The sequence below is a fragment of the Ipomoea nil genome, unplaced genomic scaffold (genome assembly GCF_001879475.1).
Source record: "Ipomoea nil cultivar Tokyo-kokei standard unplaced genomic scaffold, Asagao_1.1 scaffold0317, whole genome shotgun sequence".
In the NCBI taxonomy this organism is placed as follows: Eukaryota; Viridiplantae; Streptophyta; class Magnoliopsida; order Solanales; family Convolvulaceae; genus Ipomoea; species Ipomoea nil.
The window spans coordinates 6,910,333-6,933,807 of NW_017616745.1; the positions used below are offsets into that span (position 1 = coordinate 6,910,333).

General features: G+C 32.4%; 2 protein-coding genes across 3 annotated transcripts; both read right to left on the bottom strand.

The window, feature by feature from the left end:
- Positions 1-1,550: 1,550 nt before the first annotated feature.
- LOC109164792 (protein LIGHT-DEPENDENT SHORT HYPOCOTYLS 10-like) lies at positions 1,551-7,678 on the bottom strand. Of its 2 annotated transcripts, none has more exons than XM_019313347.1 (2): positions 6,962-7,678; positions 1,551-1,937 (listed from the first exon to the last, which is right to left on the bottom strand). In XM_019313347.1, exon 1 carries the CDS (start codon positions 7,536-7,538, stop codon positions 6,981-6,983), a length of 558 nt encoding a protein of 185 aa, XP_019168892.1. In that variant the 5' UTR covers positions 7,539-7,678; the 3' UTR covers positions 1,551-1,937; positions 6,962-6,980. The 2 variants fall into 2 exon arrangements, with proteins under 2 accessions (XP_019168892.1, XP_019168887.1); XM_019313342.1 differs by having other exon boundaries at positions 1,551-1,938; positions 6,965-7,675.
- Positions 7,679-19,301: 11,623 nt separating this feature from the next.
- LOC109166838 (serine/threonine-protein kinase gad8-like) lies at positions 19,302-20,508 on the bottom strand. The gene is made up of 3 exons (XM_019315718.1): positions 20,372-20,508; positions 19,874-20,015; positions 19,302-19,535 (listed from the first exon to the last, which is right to left on the bottom strand). Exons 1-3 carry the CDS (start codon positions 20,506-20,508, stop codon positions 19,302-19,304), a joined length of 513 nt encoding a protein of 170 aa, XP_019171263.1.
- Positions 20,509-23,475: the final 2,967 nt, after the last annotated feature.

Below are 23,475 nucleotides of genomic sequence, written 5' to 3' on the forward strand. Positions count from 1 at the left end.
TCCTAAATAGACAGAAAAATTTGTTCGTTTAAAATTTTAATATACATTTCTACCATCTCAAAGAGCACCAATAGATACTTTCAAGTTGATTTTGAATTTTGACATTTACTACACGTACACTCTATAAATATAGTCATCTTGGAGCTTAAAAAGTAGTCGTTGAGCAAAGTGGTTGAGTACACAAGCAATATGATCAAACTCTCAAGTTTCATTTTAAGCATTCTAAGTTTAAAAGAATCATCTAATTAAATTATGTCTAACTGTCTTTTAAAGCCAAAACCTTTCTCTTTGTGTGTGGTTAGAAGATTGGAGATTTTTGCTCAAGGTAACTTGGTAGATAACTCTTGGAGTGAAAGATTAGGCAATGACCGCAACATGATGAAGAAAGCCATTCAAATGATGGTTAAAGGAGATAACTAAAGTAACCTATGTAACTGGTGTGGTTTGCAACTAGTGCGAAGGGTTATAATTTCATTTACATTTGTATATCATTCGCGTGAAATCTACCTAGTTTAGTGTTAAAATTAAGGGGGGGGGGGGGGGGGGGGGGGGGGACGGAGTAGGGATCAAAATTTCCCTACTTTATTTATTTATATATTTATCTGCAAATCGATCTAAATTACACATTCAAGATTACATTCTTTACCTCACAAACACAAAATAAGCTACAAATAAATTTGACATCACTAGAGCAAGCCAACAAGGATCATAGGCTCTATCTTATGTGACCCTTCCTCTCAATTGAGCCAACTTGAATTTTCAAATTATTAGATCTTTTGGGAAATGTGTCACATAACTCTATGATTATGCCATTTCTCATAAACTTAAATTAAAGCTATAATCCCTCCATCACCACTAGCCTCAAACCATTTGTCCATTGTTCAAAAATTCCAGATTTATGATTAGTTAAAAACAATTGATTTCATAAAAAATAAAAAAATAAAAAAAGATTTTTAGACAATCTTCATATCCTTCACTATTATATTACTGCTATAGTTGCCAGAATAATTGACAAAGAGTAAATTCCATGAACTGTTACTTAACTATTGACATTTACTAATTTTTATCCTCAACTTTCAGTTAGACCATAAATGGTCCCTTGACTATTGAACTTTATCAATTTTCATCTCTGACTTTCAATTTAACCATAAATGGTCATTGACTATTGATTTTGGTCTAAATTTGATCCTCCAGTTAAATATTCATTTAGTAAACATCAAATTTAAAGGTAATAATGTAAAAATTTGCTTGTTGTTGAGATAGACAAATTGGATTAGTAAACTTAATGCATTGGGTTTATCATTAATGAGAATGTGAAGAACCAAATTTTTACATTATTATTACCCTTAAATTTAATGTTTATTAAATGGATATTTAACTGGAGGACCAAATTTGGAACAAAATTAATAGTCAATGGACAATTTATGGTCAAATTGAAAGTCGACAAAGAAAATTTAAAAAAGCCAATAATCAAAGGACCATTTATGGTCTAATTAAAAGACGATAATAAAAATTGATAAATATCAATAGTGAATTGGTCATTCCTAATTAAATGAATGCATATACTCCAATTCATGCATACTGTATATCAAATGTGTATATAAATACACACACAGACATACATGCATTATATAATTTCATATATGTATTTATTATGTCTATAGACTAGAGTAGCAACAACTACTTTGGTGCAATTTTATACAATTATACATAAGCTTGGGGCCCAAAAAAACAAAAACAAAGATGAAAATGCCAAGTCTCCAACCCCAGACATTCTTTCCTTAATATCCTGAGAATCTTTTTTCCTTACCTTAATCTACACAAATAACAGTTCCTAGGCAGCTAGTTTTGAGATGGGGATTCATTTTTTCCAGAAGCTGCAGTGTCCTCTATCTTCTCCATCTTTACTTCTCAAGAGATTGAACTCCCTACTTGACCTGCAATGAACATTATATCCCTGTAAATTCTTGGAGATTTTTCGATACATGAATATAATTAATAAAGCTAAGATCTCAAGTTTGAGTCTCATCCAAATCAGAGTTAGCATAATTCATGGATCAGATACGGTAAATAAGTTAAAGTATATACTAAAAAAAGAAAAGGGAACTAAGAAAAATAGTTGCATCTCAATCCCGAGAGAATTGCCTCGACTCTCGAGAGCATAATTAAACTGTAATTGCTTGATCAGAGTAAATGCGTACTTTGATATCAAATTAAAAGATCAATTATGTTTTAATTAAAAGTTTAAGTTGATAGTTGGATTACACATTTATTATTTATCTATATCATAATCTCAAACATAAGATACTAATTGATGGGAAATTATACCATGAATCATATATGGTTCACATTACAGGGTGAATCACTAATAGCTGTTCATTTTTAATATATGCTGAATATTCATTTTAGGTAATATATTAACCGCAAATTATATCATGGACCAGGGTCTACATTGCATTATAGACCATGGTCCAAAAATAACCTTCAGATTCCGTATCTATATAGTTGACACATTCTGTACATGCAGTTGATAGTTTCTGTACATGTAGCTATCATATTATGTGTCATCAATTATCAAGTTATTTGTTTACATGTACAGAAAATTGTTAACTATAGGTACATAATGTGTTAACTGAAAGTACATAATTTTTGTATCATGATTTACAATGCAATGTGAACCCTGATCCATGGTATAATAATTGACATACACTAAAATAAATATTTAATACACTAAAAATGATAGTGTATGTTATTAATCCACCTTACAAGGTAGACCATCATCTACGGTATAACGATTGCTAATTGACTTGGCATGCAGAGACGAGTGTTATCAAGTTGGGCTAACTAAGCCTGAGCACACAAAAGATCCCAGCTTATAACAAATCTTCATCATAGTTATAGCTTATGTTAATTGAAATTGTGAATAATAAACACTAGGTTCACTGCACTTAATTAATTCAACTAAACGTTTCTCAATATGATGAGCATTTTAAACATTTCTTGTCCCAAAAGGTTGAATTTTGAATCTCAAAAGTCCCCTACATTCCGATTTGACATAGTATTTTTTTGCGACATCTTAGAGGATATCATAAAATGTTAACAAAATAGAAAGACAAAATAAGTTACTCCATGAATGTATGCATTTTGTTTTTCATTAGAAACATTATTAAATAAGTCACGGAACTTGTTGAGATTGTGTAATTAAGTCATTGAACTAAAAATATGTGTAATTGTATCATCAAACAATAAAAGAAAATGCAAATGACTTTTTTTTTTTTTAGGGAACTTGTGTTTTTTCAATAAGAGTTTTTTGCACTTTTGAACCCACGACAATAGTGACATTATCAATATTGATTTACAACTTTCAAATCTTGTAATTTCGGTCCACGACTATTGTTTTCTTTGCAAAAATGGTCTTTCCGGCCCATTTTCGGCCCGCTTTTGACGGAAATGATTCTTACTACGGTGAAAAATTGATGATAAATGGACCAGAAGGATTTTTTTTTTTTTTGCAAATATATATATATATATATATATATATATATATATATATATATATATATATATAATAATAATAATAGTCGTGGATCGAGATTGCAAAGTTTGAAAGTCGTGGATCAATCCTAATAATGCCACTGTAGTCGTGAGACCAAAAGTGCGAAAAACTCTTTCCAATAATTACTGATGATTTGGTATGCCATAGTATTCAGCAGAATGTAGTTTGATATATACGAAAAATTTGAAGATGTCGATCGACACTCATGACTCTTATACTCGGTATCACTCCAAAATGAATAATGGAGGCTTTGAGTTTGTGCTTAGGTACAAAGTCAACATTTTTTCTGCACTTTATTAATTTGAATTTGTACTAGAGACACGATGTCGATCAGCACTGTAAACCCCCTTCCTCCACCCCACCCCTACCTCACCCCTACCCCCAATCCCACCCCCTACCCCACCCCCACCCCCAAAACATACACACAAACAAAATATGCAATCACTATTGCTCCTCTCTAGATCTAGAAAAGAGCAACCATGATGGTTACTTTTTTTGAAAAGGAAGGGGGAGGCAACGACTAGGGTTGGCTCCCTCCCTTATTGATATTTTTAATCTTTAATTTTTCAAATAATTTTTTTTTTCTTGTTTATGTCTAAACTTAAAAAATAATTAATATTTTCAAGTAAGTAGACAACTAACTACCAGGACTATGTGGTCCAATGGTACCCGGGTTGGACTTCCATTTGGAAGGTTGTAAGTTCGAGCCTCAGTGGAGGCGTTATTAGCTCTTTGTGTTTCAGTAGGTTGAGAAAGTATATGAACAGATACTACAATGTAATAGAGCTAGTAGCATTCAAAAAAAAAAAAAAAAAAAAGTAGACAACTAACTAATCATTACCTAAAACTTGATGGTAACATGCGTGTAAAAAATGTAAATTACACTTTTCTTTTGCTTACAAATTGTTTGATGATGTGATTGCACATATTTTTCATTCAATTAAATGCACAAACTCAACAAATTCAATGAACTATTTGTCATTGAAAAAAAAAAGAATTAATGAAGATCATTGTATATAAGAACTCCTCAATGCCACTTATGCTCACAATTAAGTTCATTAATTAAAATAAGTGCATATATATAGACTTGTATTATAGGTACTCTAATGTACATGAAAAAGTTTAATGAGCAAATACCAATTTTAATCTCACGAGTATTAGCAAAATGACAGTTTTGGTTCACATGTTAAATTCCTATCAATTTTCATCCACGACTATTGTTTTAGTACTAATTTTATTCACGACTATTGTTTTAATTTAGTGCCAAAATTCATCACGCCGGTCACTCATTCGTTTAAGACATGCTTAAATATGAAATTATTAATGGTATTTTCGTCCTTTTCAAATTAAGATCCCAATTTGAGCATGAATAAAGGGATTTAAGCCTTAAGATCGATCCCAATTCGCAGTTCTCCTCCTCATCCTTACACGTAAGGATGAGGAGGAGAACTGCGAATTGGGATCGATCTTAAGGCTTAAATCCCTTTATTCATGCTCAAATTGGGATCTTAATTTGAAAAGGACAAAAATACCCTTAAAATTTTTAGATTCCGGCATGTCTTAAATGGAGGGGGTACCGACATAATGAATTTTGGTACTAAAATAATAGTCGTGGATGAAAATTGCTACTAAAACAATAATCGTGGATAAAAATTGGTAGGAATTAAACATGTGGACCAAAGGTCCAAGCCCATCATTTTGCTAATACTCGTGGGACCAAAATTGGTATTTGCTCAAAGTTTATCTAATATAAGGCTGTCTAATTACTTAATACCCACAACAATGTCATGTTAAATGATTTTTTTACCATCAAGAATAACACTTGTCATTTTTTATGTGCATAAGATTTTTATGGTATGATATATAGTGTTACACTTTACTTTTAAGCAAATTAAACTATGCTTAGTAGTTGTTTAAAAAAAAAAAATAAAAAACTAGTACCAATCACTTGAAAGAAAGAGGGGGAGGGAGAAGAAGAAAATTTCATTATTTTAGATCACAATAGTGCTATACATATATAGATAATTAACTCAAAAAGAAAGTTCCTATTTTTGTTCTTCATTTGTACATACTACTGCAAATTGAATAGTGATTATATTTGAGCCTTACAACTTTGACAGTCGATAATTATGTTATGTTAGGCGACTTTTTTTACCATCGAGAATAACTCTATTATTTTTTAGATCAGATTATCATACTAGTACTATACTGCATTATTTAATACAACAATTCCCCAATATATATCTACACATATATAGAAAGTTACTATTTTTGTTCACCTCTATAAACACCATATGAACAGTGATTACATTGTTTTGGGATCGTCGTTAAGCTAAATATTTTTTTAGTAGAAGACAAAAATAAAATTAATCATTTTTTTTGGTTTAATTTAAACCATAAATTTCCATATAATTGACATTAAAAGTATGATAATATATATATACAACATAGGGGTCATCCATGGGGCGCACAAAATCGTTTCGAATCTTAGAAGGCCCAGAAGGGACTAGTGATGAGGCATCAAAAGCTATATATATATATACACACACTACACACACTACACACACAAAACCCAAATTATTTATTTAATTAAGAATGATTATTAGTGTTTAATTAATTTGACGTCATCATACAGTAAAAAGATCATAATAAATTAAAGAAAATCTCTATTCTAAGATCTGGAGATGTACAATGTTGGTGGTTGACTGGTTGGTCTCTTAGCTTCATAGTCCTCCAGACAACACTATGGAATTTAGGGTTTTATGTTAGTTGGTAGCTATGATTAGGGTTTTTCTTAATTGCTGCTAAAAGCTGTTGTGTATACATATTTATATATGTATATCGATCCCCATAGACATGAACCTATATACTTCTTATCATCAAAGCTTAAAGAACCACTTCATTCTACTAAATTAAACCTTCTAAAATTTAGCCAATACATATATATTAGAACGTTATAGCTATAAATAGTTGATTGATGGACTATATCTATAGTTAATTGTCTGTAAATGTAACATAGTTAATGGTAGATTGTAACTTGATCTAAGTTAGGTAGTTTCTTTTTTATCACCTAAATTTCCGACCATATATAACCTAAGCTTCTCTTAAAAGGTTGAATTCCCAACCTCGGCCCGACAAACATTTAGAAAGACGTAAATTACTGTGACTCAATGACTCAGCAGATGTACACAAGGGATCTGCCCACTTTAATTTGGACATAATCCGGACACTGCTACTGAGGTTCAAATATTGGTCTCTTCTCTCAAATACTGTCTACTGAATCAGTGAATTAAGCCTATAACCTAACCTAGCAAGCATATATGTAGAGATGAGACAAATTAAAGAAGAAAGTATGAATTCTGGGAATATAATAATTGAATGAACGGTGAGAAGAAGTGGACTTACCATATATTTCTTGGATTAATTAAGAGGACTGTTTCAAGGTACTGTTATGATTGTGATCGTTAATTCCCCTAACTGGATTTAACTTCCGCTTCTTTTTCTTCTTGTAAGGGATCCCTCGTGCTTTGGCCTGACATTCTTTGACTTCCCGGAGATAAACCCGAATCGCGCCGTTCCCGAACGGATTATTCTCCGGCGAGCCGCCGTTTTCCTCATAGGCGGCCCGGAGCCGGCCAATCAAGGCGTCGAGGCTGCCCCACGCTTGCCTGAGAGGGCACGTGCAGGGGGCCGGGGGATCGGGTTGCCCGAAGAACACGCAACCGGGCAAGTGAACCTTAGTTTTTCCGAACTGGTCGAGGTAGCGGAGGAATTCCAGGACGTGGTTGCAGTTGCAGTGGGACAAGGAGACCGGCGGCCGCTGGTTCTTTAAGTACTGCCCGAACGTGTTCCAGTCGCGCCGCTTCTGCGACTCGTAGCGGCTCAGGGGCGGCTGATCGGCGGAGCGAGAGGAGCCCTCGGCGGTGGTGGGCGGCGGCGGCGGCGGTGCTCCGTCGTGGGTGGTTGAAGAAGAAGAATTCATGGATGGGTATAGTAGTACTGTACGTATTTTTGGGGGAGAGAATGATTAGTGTGTGTTCAGTGGGAGAGAAAAGCTGAAGATCACATCCTTCAGTCCACTCAGGAGACATTTAATGGGGCCCTAATTAATCTGCTTTAATTTTGTTCTTCTTTTCATTTTCTTTCTTTGTTTTTTTGCTTTAATTTAATCTCATTTTGAATTTTGATTGCATTTTAAATTACTACTCCTAGTCCTAGTATATATACAAATCCACTAACCATTCCACACACAAAAGTGCAACTTTATTTAATTTTATAGGACAAAATATTACGCTCGGACGACCTTTCAAGTCGTTACCTAAAAATCACTTTCAAAACCTATCAGTCTCAACTGCACAACAGTCTCGAATCCACTAATCATATCACTACGTCAAAAGTTATAGCTGAAGGACACTAGATTTTCTTATAACTTTAACTTTATTTCCTTATAATTGCGTAGCAGATGTTAATTAATGTCACGTTTGGATGACATGACGTTTGACTCGACCTTTTAACTCGCCACCCAACACTTATATAGTAACCAACGCTATGTTTAAATGAAGGACACTAGATTTGGTCATCTAAATTGTCAACAATTGTGCTAATTGTTGATCGGAAGCGTGGAGCGTGCTAAGTCCAACATCCTACCATCTAAGCATTCGTCAACAATTGCGCTAATTGTTCGGCAAAGGTCTAGATGTGGTTAAATCCTGCATTCTACTATTGAAATGTTTGTTAATTAACAATCATACTAATTATATTGTTAGGGACGTGGTGTTAACTGTACTACTACACAAGTATAAAGAAATAAAATTACTCATTTCGTTACTAGCTATAATTTTTGGTGTAAAAATAAGTGTTTGATTTGATGATTCTCGTGACTTATAAGCAAGCAACTTTATTAATATTTTAGGAGAAGACTTTGAACCCTTCTTCTACTTCTTATCTTTTAGTTGTTAATTTAATAATAAAAATTAATTATTTTTTGAAATGGTGAATGGAGGCTGCTAATTAAATAAAGATTAGTAGTGATTAATTAAGCAGAGATTAGGAGATGGAGACTGCTATTGATCTGATACGAATCTAGAAACAACCTTTGTACTAATTTACAATATAACCAATAAAAAAATTAATGCAGCCAACATCACTCTGTTTTAAAAGTATTAATTATTCTTAAGCATACTAAGATGTCTTTGTCTTTGTTAACTTTTTGAAATTTAATTACTTAATTACAGGAATTTTATGCTTTACTTCTAATTAATTATTTATCCCAGCAGCTGTAGTTTATGTCCTGTGTAAGTGTACAGCGTACTGTATGTTGACAATTATCCATGACTATAGTTACAGACATGCATGCATGAAAACCCTACCTAGGTCATCATGACATATATTATGCATATATGAGTTAATTTCACTATAGGTTCATTATTTTTTTGTGATAATTTTAAATTTAGTTCCAGACTATCGATTTTGTCATTTAACATCCAAGACTATTATTTTTTGGACACTTTTAATCCTTCTCATGACTTTTTTTTTATTTTTTGTAAGGGTATTTTTGTTTTTTTTTTTTTAATATTTTTCTTTTGTTATTTTTTTTTTATTTCAACCGGTTTAATTGGTTTAGAACTTTAAGTAACCTCTAGTTTTTAGTAACCATATTTTTCAACCGGTTTTTAGTAAAGTCCTAAACCAATAAAACTGGTTGAAACTGAAAAAATAACAAAGGAAAAATATGAAGAGACAAAAATGCCCTTACTAAAAATAGAAAAAGTCATGAGAAGGATTAAAAGTGTCCAAAAAATAATAGTCTGGGATGTTAAATGACAAAAACGATAGTCTGGGACTAAATTGGAAATTGTCACCAAAGACAAGGGACCTATGGTGGAATTAACTCTTATGCATATTTACAAAAATCATATACGAAGTACTTTTTTATGAAAAATAATATTTTTAGATTCTCAGTAGTAAATATGGTTGGACGGATGTCTAAAAGGTCAAGTCTAATCATCAAAACATGATAGTAACCGCTACGTATAAAGAATATAATTAAAGTTATATTTTTGCTACGTACTAATTATAAATTTTTATGTAATGTTAAACATTTAATTTTGACAATTAGTATAAAACAGGTTACTATATCTGGCGTAAATTTAATTCTTAAGTTTCTAGTGAATTATAGGACGTGATGGATTTGATTTTTAAGGTTAAAACTCAAACATAACATTAAATATGCCATCTCGTTAAAAATTTAGAGATATCTATAATACAATTACAACAGTGATTTTTTAAAAAAAAAAATTTTTTTTAGCAAAATAAATGCTAGGCCGGGGGACAAGTACTCCTACTCATATATTAGTTTAATAAATAAATAAAATAATTAAAATAAACACACTTTTTTTGGGTGATATGGAGGGCCCCAGAGATGATTTTCCTGTTGATTAAGTACAATTAATTCACACTAAACGCGTTTAATGATTAGTGTACATTTGTACACTAGCTAGTTTGGTGTAAATTTGTACACTAGCTAGTGGCTATATGCTTTTCACTATTATTACCCAAAACTGGAGCTAATGGACTATTCTCTCGAAGTAGATAAAAGCGAATCAATGTGCGAATTGGATAATTATAAATTTTTTTTTTTTTTTTTTTTGAATGCTACTAGCTCTATTACATTGTAGTATCTGTTCATATACTTTCTCAACCTACTAAAAACACAAAGAGCCAATAACGCCTCCACTGAGGCTCGAACTTACAACCTTCCAAATGAAAGTCCAACCCGGATACCATTAGACCACATAGTTCTGGTGGATAATTATAAATTAATTATCTCTTATTTATAAACTTCTTCTCCTTATTGGTACGCTAATGAATCCCGTATCCCGACCTGACAGAGTATTTGAAATTATATAAATTACGGTGACTCAATGGCTTAGTAGACAGGACTAAATTAATAATGTCGGTGCACATAAGGGATTTGTTCACTTTGAGCATAATCCCCGCACTGCCGTTGCCGAGGTTCAAACCTTACCTCTTCTCTAAAATACTGTCTACTGAACCAGTGAGCTAAACCTGTGCTGACCTCTTATTTATAAACTGTATATGTATGATACTTCACAAAACGGCATAAAACCCTTGTTGTTTTCTGATCTTGTTGACTCCTTCGTCTAGACATTCGCAATTTGTTTTTGTATAGTTATCTGCATTGTAACGAAGTCAGTAGTACTCAAAAAAAAAAAACAGTTTCATATAATTATATTTGTCAACTTTAATTCAAAGTATCATATTTATATTTTTTTGAGTACTACTATACTAACTCTATTACAATGTAGTATCTGTTTATACATACACAAAGAGTCAATGTCCCCACTGAATTCGAACATGTGATCTCTCATTTGGGATGTTTATTTAGAAGTAGTGTACTTGACTATTACTGATTAATTAAAAATTTGTTAAGCATAAAATATATAAACATAAATGTACAGTCCAACTATCAACTTAACTTTTTAATTGAGATGGAACACTTGTTTTAATTTAGTATTAGAGTCAATAGATTTGAATCTCCGTGTCATCTGATGAAAAAGAGAGTATAATATGATCTATGTAATATAGGCGTATTCTTCTCCTTGAACTCTTGAAGTATTATAATTGAACCATTGGGTCCATTGTATCGAGGGGAAAAGTATATTAATCAAAATGGGGTTAGTTTGTTTAAAAGTTGCAACATAAAATGTGTATATGTTGTCTATATATTGACAAAAAGGGACATGAATTTGAACATGAGAGAAAAAAAAGGTAGGCAAGGGTGGCTGGCTTTTGTTGACAATTCACGTTTTTCTTCATGTGAAACGTACATGGACGGAAGCTAATATGTCGGATTCATTGATCCAATGTCATTATCATAGATTGATAGTGAAGTGTAATTTAGTGATAAATTATATATGTTTCGTAATAAAATAATTTAAATTTGTATCTTATTGCTGTTATTGATACTTGATTACACCAACTACTATGTAGTATGTAGTGTGATAACACTTCTGTTATTATAAAAATGAATCGGATGGTTATATGATCGAAATCCGATGATAGGCGATCTTGTAAAGAATTATAAGTGTTTTAATGTATCATTCAATTTAGTATTGGACTCAAACTCTGACAAAATGTCATGGTTTACATGTTTGCAACCAATCAAAAAGTAAATGGCCTACACACATTCGGACGTATGTTTAGCACTAGTATTTTCTTATGCGCGATGCGCAAAAATTAGGTGTCTAATATTATTATTTTATATTAAGATTTTTGATATTTAAATTATATAAACAATAATAATAATAATAATAATAATAATAATAATAATAATAATAATAATAATAATAATAATAATAATGTAAACATTTTTATACATTTGATATTTATATTGTATAAAATAACTCCAAATTATAATGTATAAATATTATTATTATTGAAGAAGATAAGAAAATATATGTTGGGTGTAGGTACATAGTAACAATAGTGGAAAAGATAACGGAAGTTATAACGGTAGAAATATATTTGTCCAAAATATTATAAAGTACAACCTTTATAGCATAATGTATAAAAAAAACTTAACAGAAAAAATGGACATAAATGAAAGGTATAACATTCATTCACACTTATTATGTTTTTAGATAATATATATAGGGGGTGTGTTAAAAGGCAAATTATACCATGGACCAGTGTCCATAAGGTGGACCCTGATCCAAAATGATATTTAAATTATATATGCAGTTAGCATATATTATGTGTCTGTGCGGACACATAATTTTTTAATTAAGGTACACAATACAAGGTAGACCCTGGATCATGATATAACAATTGGGTCAAATGTGAATAACTCCTCATATAAAAAGTGAAGACTGATCTCAACCGCCCAACAAGGTTCATCAATGGTTGAAGATTTTAATAAAAAAAAATATGTAGTCAATTTTATAATTATTACAAATTTTCAAATTTATAATATTTATAAAATTAACCCTGCACTTTTTCCTTATCATTCAACAACCCCAACCGTACGTTGATCTACCTAAATGGATAAATTAGATTTGTCTTCATTTTTTACTTAGTAGCTTGTTCTCCCCTGAACCTTTTCTCTCTCTCTCTCTCTCTCTCTATATATATATATATATATATATATATATATATATATATATATATATATATATATATATATATATACACATATTTTTAATTAAGATGGAACAACGCTTATGCTTTTAGTTGAGACGGAACAATTTTTTGATTGATTGGTTATTATTGTGAAAATTATCAATTAATTAAATCTAAGGTGTTGTGATGTGATGTGGTAGTAGTGAATAATTGAATGGTAACCAAATCCACCATATTTTGGTTGGTATTTGGTTTAGTTTTGCTCCCTCTTTTTATAGCAGTTATTATTATTTTTTCCTACTCCTTTATGAGATTGTTGATTTCTTCAACTATTGCAAAAAATACGTTTTGTTTTTATTTTTCAAAATTTTCACACACCTAAAAGTAGAAATTCTAGATCTATACGTTTGTTTTAACTACACACAAGATCGAATTGAACATCATCATCAATCATCAACAGCATAGGCTTATATTTTGTTACTCCACAGTTAATTCCCTATTGTTCCTCACATAAGTTTCATTCTCCTTTTCTTTTTCTTTGTTTCTTCATGAATTTTAGGGAAAAATAACATCAAAACAAGAACCAAAAGTTACAAGAAATATCCAACACCCTCCCATCGAGCTCGTCACACATGTAGAGTTTTTTTGTGTAATTTGTAAATTGTTATACAAGAGTAGAATTTATTCAGTGCACATCATCATCGGATAATAATTGTAAATTTCTTTGTGAAAAAAAATAGTTACAAGAAATATGGTCAAGCTTTACCAGTACAGACTGTTGTGGGAGCATACAATCGTGGAAAATTATCTAAAATAGAAAATCAATCAGCCGTAAGTTGTATTCTTTCAGTCATGAAGAAAATTCATTTCTATTCCCCTAAAAAACATCTAAAAACAGGAAATATGCATTTATTATTTAGGAATGCCTAGAAGGCTGTTGAGCAGCAACATTGATGGTCGAGTTTAACATCCTACTATTGCAATGTAATGTTAACTCCTAAATAAGTATAAGGGAACACTACATTACAAAAAAAAAAAAAAAAAAAAAAAATACATATAGACAATAATACAAAGACAGCGAGTTTTTATAAAAGTATTGTCTTTTATGTAAAAGACAACATTTCTACTACAACGGTTTTAAAAATCCATTGCCTTTGTGTGTGTATTTTTTTTACACGGTTTTATATAATCTATTGTATTCGTGTTGTCTTTAAGCGCATTTTAAATACACAGCACTCTACAATAATGGTTTTAAAAGTCCATTATTGTTGTGCATTTTTTAAAGGACAACAGTTTTGATTTATTTATCCGTTGTCATTGGTGTATTGTCTTTAAGCACATTTTGAATACATAACACTTCTACAACAACAATTTTATATCTATAGTGTTTGGATAAACTGTTATTGTTGCATATTATGCTTCAAATGAAAACATGTTAAAAGACAACGGACTGTGAACAACCGTTGTTATTGATTACAATAACAACAGTTTAAAATTGTTGTTATAATAATAAATACCAACAAATTAAAGATAACATATATACGACAATGGAAAAAACTGTTGTCTTTAGCAAAAATGCAACAATTAAAAAACCAATGTCTTTACGCCGAGATCTTCAAAAATACAAAATCAACAATAGTTTTCAACGTTAAAGACAACATTTTAAACGGTTGTCGTTATGAACAAAGACAACGGTTACAGCGGCTTCAACGACAGTCGAAAGACTACAATTTTCAATCATTGTTTTTGATATATAAGACAATGGTTTTAAACCGTTGTCTTTGAACTGGATCTACAACAGCATCGATTTCAACAATAGTGTAAAGACAACGTTTTTTAACTGTTGTCTTTGATATATAAGACAACGGTTGTTTTTGAGCGAGACTTACAACAACACTGACTTCAACAACAATTTATATACAACTATTTTTAACTGTTGTGTTTGATATATAATACAACGGTTAAAAATCATTATTTCTGAACGAGACTTACAACAACGCCGACTTTAACAATATATATATGTATATATTTTTTACCTAAAAGACAATAAGGGTTTTTAACTGTTGTCTATATGTATTTTTCTTGTAGTGAAATAAAATTGCTCATCCACTACTACTAACTATAACTTTTGGTGTAGTGGTAAGCGTTTGATCTTAACAATTGGTTTCCAAGCAAGTTACAAGTTGATCGTGATAAATAGAACTTTTAACACTTAAAAGTTTGTGATATTTACCAAATAACTATTGCATTTTTTTTCTTTACTTTAGAGTCATTAATTATTCTAGATCGAGGACTTGCTTTAGTTCATTACACCTGATTTTTTTTTTTTTAATTTTTAGTACTATTCACTCTATTACAAGGTACCGATTATATATATATATATGTATATATATATATATATATATATATATTTATTTATTTATTTATGTATTTTGAATATTATTGACTCTATTACAAAGTAGTATATGTTTTATACTTTCTCAACTACTACAGTCCAAAGAGTCAATACCCCACCATCGGAGTTCGATTCTGTGACCTTTCCTCAAGGGGAGCCATAGAGGTGCATCTGAGCACAAGGTGCTTGGCTGACACCCGAATATATATACATAAAAGAGAAATTAAAGAGACTGGAACAAAATCTTCTCTTTTATATCAAGCATACATTAGATTAGCATGCCAGTACATTGCATTTAAGAAAAGATCCTCCAATTAAATTTTAAAAAATTAAAGAAACAAACAAAAAACAGTGGCACTGACTCAGCAAATTAAAGACAAGGGGGAGCCACCCTGGAGCATTTTTTTTTTTCCAAAAAATTGATGGAAATTCAATTCTCATAGTGAGATGGGTCCAATAATCAGGAAATGTCTATAGTAATGCAGCTTCATGATGCTGCTTTCCCAGGTTTGGGACAATCTTTATATACCAACAGATTTCATTTTCAAATATCAAGAAGCTATTGATGATAATCAGATATTAATGTATTATGTATATAGTTGTACCACACTCCGTTTCTCTTTTCTTTTTTTTTTCTTTTTTTTTTTTAAAGTAACGAGAAAAATTTACTATCACTGTTGGAGATTGTGTACTCATTATATTAGGAAAATTTCACTTTGCCCGTATGGATTTAGTTCATTGGTTCAGTATGCAGTATTTGAGAGAAGATGCCAAAGTTCGAACTTCAGTAGCGACAGTGTGGAGATTATGCCCAAATTAAAGTGGGCAGATCCCTTGTACGCCTCGTTATTTGGCCCTGTCTGTTGAGTCCGTGCCAGGGTGTGGGGGGACTCTTGAGGTTGGGGAATCAACCTTTTGAGAGAAGAAGGCTCACAAATACTCTACCGGGTCGGGGTGTGGGGGACCCTTGAGGTTAGGGATTTAACCTTTTGAGATAAGGTAAATGTCACTTTTGTGTAATAGTCTGCACATTACATGAGAGATAAAAATTGCATTAAGTAGATTTTGTGTGACGGACTCAATTAAGAAGGGGGTGACAAGAAACTTTAAACTTAAAGTAACTGGCTGTGATTGAAAGGAGTTTGCACAAAAAATATAATGTTGCCAAAATCTAGTCACTAGATCTTGTCTCCTCACTGCAGCTTGTCTTTCCACCCCTTTGTTAATAATGATAGTATATATACAAGTTTTGCACTAACCCTTCCCTACCAAACTACATCAGGAATATAATAGAAAGAGCCTAGCTCCTAAATTATACTCAAAGGTGGCTTAATTGTGAAAAATCTAAAATTGCTAACATAAATATCATAAATTTATCTTTAATTTTAATGTTCACCTCAATAAAACTCTTTAGAATTTAGGGTGTGTTTGGTTCGCACGTAGGAATTGGAATCGGAATCGGTATCAAATACTTGGTAATGGTAATGGGTTTTGGTGAAAGTATTTAATATGTTTGGTAGTAGGGTGGAATGGGAATGGTTACTAATAGTAGTGCTTGGGAATGAATAAGGGAATGAAACCCTTATATTATTTGGGTATGGGTTTTTCAATTGATGGGGTATTCGAAACCCATAGTGGTGTTCTAAAAACCTATCAACCAAACAACAACAATCACTTTCATACTCATTCCTATGGGCAAAACCCACCAACCAAACACACCCTTAGATTGTCCATGAATTTGGCTATCTCACTATGAGCTTAAAAAGAATTCATTTAGCCACGGCACACATTGGTTGACCATGTCACTAGTGGAAATTATTGAATTTCCGACCACCTGAAAGTAATCTTAAATCAAATTGAAAGTAAAGGTGGTCAGAAACAGCAATAAAGGTTTTTTCGGATACCAAAAGTGATCGAAACAAGACTTTCGACTTAATTTAAGATCTTTTTCAGGTGGTCGGAAATTCCATAATTTCCAGTAGTGTGTCAGGATTAAATGCTTACTATTATGTTAAAAGTCATAGCTAATAACAAATGTACAATTTTATTTCTTTATACTTGCGTAATAGCTTATCTTGTTTTGTTAGCAGATGTAGTGTGCCGGTTCGAATCCTACTAAAGAAGTCATATTAATCCGTACCATTTTAGGTACTAATAACAAGTGAAGGTTTCGGATAAACTAATCAATCAAACACTATACATACATTTGGAAGTAAATACTAGGAGGTAAATTAAATTTACAAGATGGGGCTATGTAGCAAAATTCCAAGTGATTTCTTGTCAAATGGATTGAAGTGATGGATGGAGGTGAAGACAAGTGATTGAACCTAGCTGAGATGATAACATTTACATCTCATCTGGATCCCTCTACAGCATATATAGGCTAAGTTAGAGGCCAGAAATGAATGATCACCAATAATGAAAAAGATTCCCAAACATATGCAAAATTAAAGCATTAAAACATATGGAGCTGATGAGGTTCATGTCCACACTAATTAATTCGATCTCCCTATCATAATTCTTGTATGTTCATGTTTCCAGATATCTGTCTGGTCTCAATCTTATGTTAAATCGATCAGATTATTCTGGGTAGACGTATATTAAAAAAAGAAAGAAAAAAAAAAGGGTTCTGCTAATAGATTATTCATATTTTTTGTTTTCTAAATGGATAAGTAAACATACTTATAGAAATGTGGTAAGATGACACGAGTTTCTTTCAACCATTTTTAAATTAAAAAAAAATCCTAAGTTAATAAACGCACTATATGACCCTGTTTGGTAACATAGTTAGCTTATCAGTTAATTTTGGTCCTGTTTGACTTGGTTAAACAATCAAGATGAGTGATTGATTGATTAGCTTTTTATAACAGCTTATTGTTCCAAAATATTAAAATTCAAAAATCAGCTTTTTGAAAAAGTATTTTTACATGTAATCAGCTAAACAGCTAATTTACCAAACACTTTTCTCCCATCAACTAATGCTATCAACTAATTAAACTTACTATCCAATCAGCTAGCAGCTATTTACCAAACACCCTTATATTTTCACCAGAAGTCTGACAAATTAAAAGGTAAGTGTAGTGGGAAAAGGGAACAAAATAATGCATTCCCCCATGGCAAAGGAATCAAATCGCTGCCCTAACGACAAGGAATTGAAGGGTGTGGGCGTGTGGCACCAGCTAACCATATGTGCATTATTTGCATATATGCGCAGACCATGACCATCCTCTCACACAATTGAATTATATTCCAACCCTAATAGTTCTTGTTTTTTCTCCCCAAAATTTTAATCGAAAAGATAAATTATGAGATATGTTTCAATAACTTTTTATAAAGTTTTCAAAGTTCGTGTCTGTACACCGATCAAAGTCTATCAATTATACTTCCCCTTTATAAGAATCGAACAGTACACTTTACTACAACTGTAACTGTCAGTAAAACATAATAACTTTAAATTTAATCAACAGATTGAGTTGTATCCCGAGCTCTCGACATTAACATGAGGTCAGGAATCTAGGTCCTTGTAAGATCGACCCACTAGCTATGATCTTGACTAACTAGTTTGGGTTCCAAATGCAATATATCTGCCAGAGAGAGAGATCATCAGCTTTCGTACCTACATTATTGGTGCCGGACTAATATGTATGTATCTACCCCTATAATTAATATCATTAAGCAGTAAATTTTATATGGTTAATTTAACCTTATATTTTAAGTATTTTGATCATTTTTGTACCCGACATTAACAATTCAACTAAATACACTCCTCGTCCTTCAATGTAACTATTTTAACGTACCCCTCTAAATATAAAAGATTTTTCTTTTTTTAAAGTAAAAACATTTTTAACTTTGCAACACAAAAAATACAATAGACTGAACTATCATATATTATTGGCTCAAGTGTCATTCCGCACCCTGAATCAATAGCGATTTGTCATGCCGCACCTTGACCTTTCAAAATTGCCGATTCGATGCACAAACCAAAAATTTTTTGACGTCTAGCATTTTTTACAGGTTTGCAGGTAAACCTGATGACATGGAGCCGGTAGTATTGACATGTAAGTATTTTTTAATTTTTATTAAAAAAAAAAACTGACACCACCGTAGCCTTCGCCTCTCTCATCCCTTTTGCTCTCTTTCTCTCTCGTTGTCGGGCGTTCCTTTCCGGCGAAGCAAGTAGCCAGCGACGATGGCAGCTCCCATCCCTTCTCATGCTTCTCTATTCATCTTCGCCCCCTCTTCCTTGTTAATGGTAGCACGGCGCCAGCAGCAATGCAGATTTGACGACTCCTTGGCGTCCTCTAGTCCAGCGTGAACAGATCCGACAATAGCAGTGGACAGCGGTGGTTGGTGGCGTCTAGAAGCAGCGATGGGACGAGCTCCGCCCTTTTCCCCTCTCCTCTCATCTGAACCGGTTGTCTCCAGAAATCCTCTATGTGTCTCCTGTTACAAGGAGTTCATTGGCAGCAAAACCAAAGCCAGTGATATCGTGAATTCCGTTCTGCTCATCATTGGTCCAGTTGTTGATTTAGCCATGGATTTTAACCTGATTATAAAATCTTGTTGCCTAAGGACTCTGGGAATTCATTGGCGGTTGGAAGTATAGGAATTAGGATAATAGTTAATTGGAGTTGGTGGGAATGATGATAGAGGCTGTGATTGGGGAGGCATGCTGGGATGTGATCTGGACCAGGTGATCCATCATGCCTTAATTCTTCATAAGTTTCTAGGTGAGTGATCCATCAAGCCTTAATTCTTCATAAGTTTCTAGGTGAGTTTACTTTACCGTACGTTTTCTGAATACTACTAAACTTTCCAGCTTGTTGTTGAGGAAACTGTGGAGGAATATTCATTTCCATTTTTTCCAACTGTGGAGGCATCTGGGGGTTTATTCCAGAAGCAAAACGGAAACCCAAGTCAAAGCTTTTAACTCACAAAAGAAAAGAAGTGATGAAGAATCATGGGAAGGGAGTTGAAACGCACTGGAAAGTAATGTCAAAAGTGGAGAGATAAAAGCTTTACATGTAAGAGCCTGAGATGTGTTGCATTTGCTTACAAAGAAATAACTACTGAATGGGAGGAATATTGAAGGAAGGAGACAATATAGATGGTGTAGTAGTCAATGGAACAACGTTCAGAAATTACTCAGAAGAAAAACGAATTAAATGACAAAGTATTACTAGTTCTAAGTTAGTTTCGCCTTCTGCCAAGTTTTCAATGAGTTCAACGCAAGAAAGTTTCCGCTGGAGTATGGCCCTAGAAAGGCGTGCATTATGTACAGAATCACCCCGGCACTCCACACGTCCACCTTCTCGCTATACTCTCTCCCCATCAACACTTCCGGTGCCACATAGTAGGGCATCCCCACCACCCCACTCATCGCCACCTTCTCTTCGTACCCTCTGAACCACTTCATCGACCCGAAATCGGCGAGCTTCAGGCTCCAGTGAGAGTCTGACGTAACAAGACGTTATCGGGTTTTATGTGGAGGTTGGAAATGTTGAAAAAGCTAAGTCAAAAATGGCTGACATGTCATATTTTTAATACATATTTAAACAAGTCAATAAAAAAATATATCCACATCAGCAACTTATAACCGGAAACTTAAAAGTAACTTGTAAAAAATGCTAGGTGACAAAAAAAATTTGGTTTGTGCATCAAATCGGCAGTTATGAAAGATCAAGGTGCGGCATGACATATCACAATTGGTTCATGGTGCGATTTGGCACTTTAGCCTATATTATTTAATATATCGTTTAATGCTACGTTAAAAGTCGTGACCTGCTCTAATACTAATTATTAATTATTAGGATTAACGTTTACCACTACACCAAAAGGTATAGTTAGTACGGTTATGTTTCGATGACATGATGCTGGACTCACTCTTTCATGCTTTTGTAAAACCAATTACCCATACGAATCGTTTGTAAATCTCACAAATTTCATAAGAAATTTATTTATATGTTATTGAAAAGAATGCACAAAATATAACAAATGCTGCCTAGAATTGTGCACTTGAAGGCAAAGAAACATGCACTTGAAGACATAAAAATGTGCACTTGAAAGTAAAAAATCTGCATTGAAGGAAAAAATGGTTTACTTGAATACTATGTATTTTTTTTTTTTTACACAATAGTAAAACATGCATACACTTGTAGGCATTAAATTGAGCACTTGAAGGCATAAAGAGGATCACTAGAATGCAAGGGAGAGAAGGAAAACAAAAAACAAAAGGACACTAAGGCTCCGTTTGGCAGAGCTTATAGCTTATTTTAAGCTACTAATAAGCTATAAGCTCTGTTTGGTAATTTTCCCAAAATAAGCTTCTAGCTTCCTAACTTTTTTATTCATCTTTATCCTTATTATTTTAAAGAAATGACATAGTTTGCCCTTTCTAATTAAAACTCTTTTCTCTTATCCTTTGTCCGCAACTTTCACCGCAAATATTATTATTATTATTATTATTATTATTATTATTATTATTATTATTATTATTATTATTATTATTATTATTATTATTATTAGATTTGCAACAATATTGCTACTTTATTATGAGATGCTAGATCATGATTATGCTAATAGTTTTATTTCAAAATGTTAATTTTTTTTAAAGACAAAATGTTAAATTATAATATGTAAACAAACTAATTTAAATTTTATGAAGATGTCCGTTTTAGTCTTTTTACATTTATCAGCTTATCAAAAAGCTAATTTTACCAAACACTTTCAATCATAACAGCTAGCTTAACAGCTCTTTAGTTTTCAGCTCCGAGCTTATAGTTTTTCAGCTTTCAGTTCCTAGCTTATAGCTTTTCAGCTGGGTTTGCCAAACAGAGCCTAAAAGAAAAAATTTGAAAGAAATTAATTGTGTATTTTTAGAAAGGAAAACATGCACTTGAAGACTACAAAACGTGCACTTGAAGGCTAAAAACATGCAGTAGAAGGAAAAAAAATGGTTCAATGGAATGCCAAGTATTATTATTTTTTTTAACACAATAGTAAGATGCACATGCACTTGTAGGCATGAAATTGAGCACTTGAAAGCATAAAGAGGATCACTAGAATGCAAGGAAAAAAAAGATACTAAAAGCGAAAATTAGAAGAAAATTAATTGTGCACTCTTAGAAAGGAAAACATGCACTTGAAGGCCAAATTTTGCACTCAAAGGCACAAAAATGTGCACTCAAAGAAGAAACTAATTAAGTACTGAAACAAAATAGATGCACTCGAAGAAGAGAAATATGCACTTGAAGAAGAAAAAATATGTACTTGAAGAAGAAAAATATGCACTCGGATACAAAAGACAATCTGAATTACTTAAAATTATAAATATGCCACCGCGCATTTTTTAATTAATATGCAATATGGACTGTTGATTTGGATTGCATCTACAGTTGGCAATTGTGTGTGTGTGTGTGTGTGTGTGTTTAGGATCAGGTGCACATGTCACTTCCCGTGCAAAAATGCGGTTTGTGCACTTGAAGGCAAAAAAATTACATTCGTATGCAAATATATGTGCAATTGATGCAATTTATGGTACCAAAAAGGGAGGTTATTCAACTTAAGTGTTATTAAGCCAATTACCCATACAAATCGTTTGTAAATCTCACAAATTTCAGTAGAAATTTAGTTATATATTATTGAAAAGAATGCACAAAATATAACAAATACTGCCCAGAAGTTGTGCACTTGAAGGCATAAAACTGTGCACTTGAAGACAAAAAATCTGCACCGAAAGAAAAAAAAGATTCACTTGAATGATAAGTTTTTTTTTTTTTTTTACACAATAGTAAGACACACATACACTTGTAGGCATTAAATTGAGCACTTGAAATCATAAAGAGGATCACTAGAAGGCAAGTGAGAGGAAAAAAAAAGGACACTAAAAGAGAAAATTCGAATGAAATTAATTATGCACTATTAGAAAGGACAACATGCACTTGAATGCTACAAAACGTGCACTTGAAGGCCAAAGATTTGCACTCAAAGGCACATAAATATGCACTCAAAGGGGAAACTAAGTATTGAAATAAAAGTGATGCACTCGAAGAAGGAAAAATTAGCACTCGAAGAAGGATAAATGTTTACTCGAATACAAAAGACAAGCTGACTTTATTCAAAATTCTAAATATGCCACCGCGTTTTTTTTAATTAAAATTCAATTTGGGTTGTTGATTTGAATTGCATCTAAGGCTGGAAATTGTTGGATCTTTTACTTGTTGAGGCTTGTATGTGTGTGTGCGCGATAATTGTTATTTGTTAACATGGGTTATCTTGTTAGGTAATGTGGAATAATAAGAATAGTGAATTAAAAAAAAAAATCTAAAATTGGTTTGGGGCAGGCAGGATGAGGTTTATAGTGTTTCGTAAGATGAAACACTTA

What these genes read in the sequence shown, in the direction of transcription:
- LOC109164792 (XM_019313347.1), bottom strand. Translation starts at nt 7,538, where the DNA reads ATGAATTCTTCTTCTTCAACCACCCACGACGGAGCACCGCCGCCGCCG.
- LOC109166838 (XM_019315718.1), bottom strand. Translation starts at nt 20,508, where the DNA reads ATGAAGTGGTTCAGAGGGTACGAAGAGAAGGTGGCGATGAGTGGGGTG. An exon ending in TGGAGTGCCGGGGTGATTCT is followed by an intron (nt 20,016 to 20,371) that starts GTACATAATGCA and finishes GTGAGTTAAAAG; the next exon opens with CTTTGACTTGGGTTTCCGTT. An exon ending in TTCAGAAAACGTACGGTAAA is followed by an intron (nt 19,536 to 19,873) that starts GTAAACTCACCT and finishes TCCTTGTAACAG; the next exon opens with GAGACACATAGAGGATTTCT.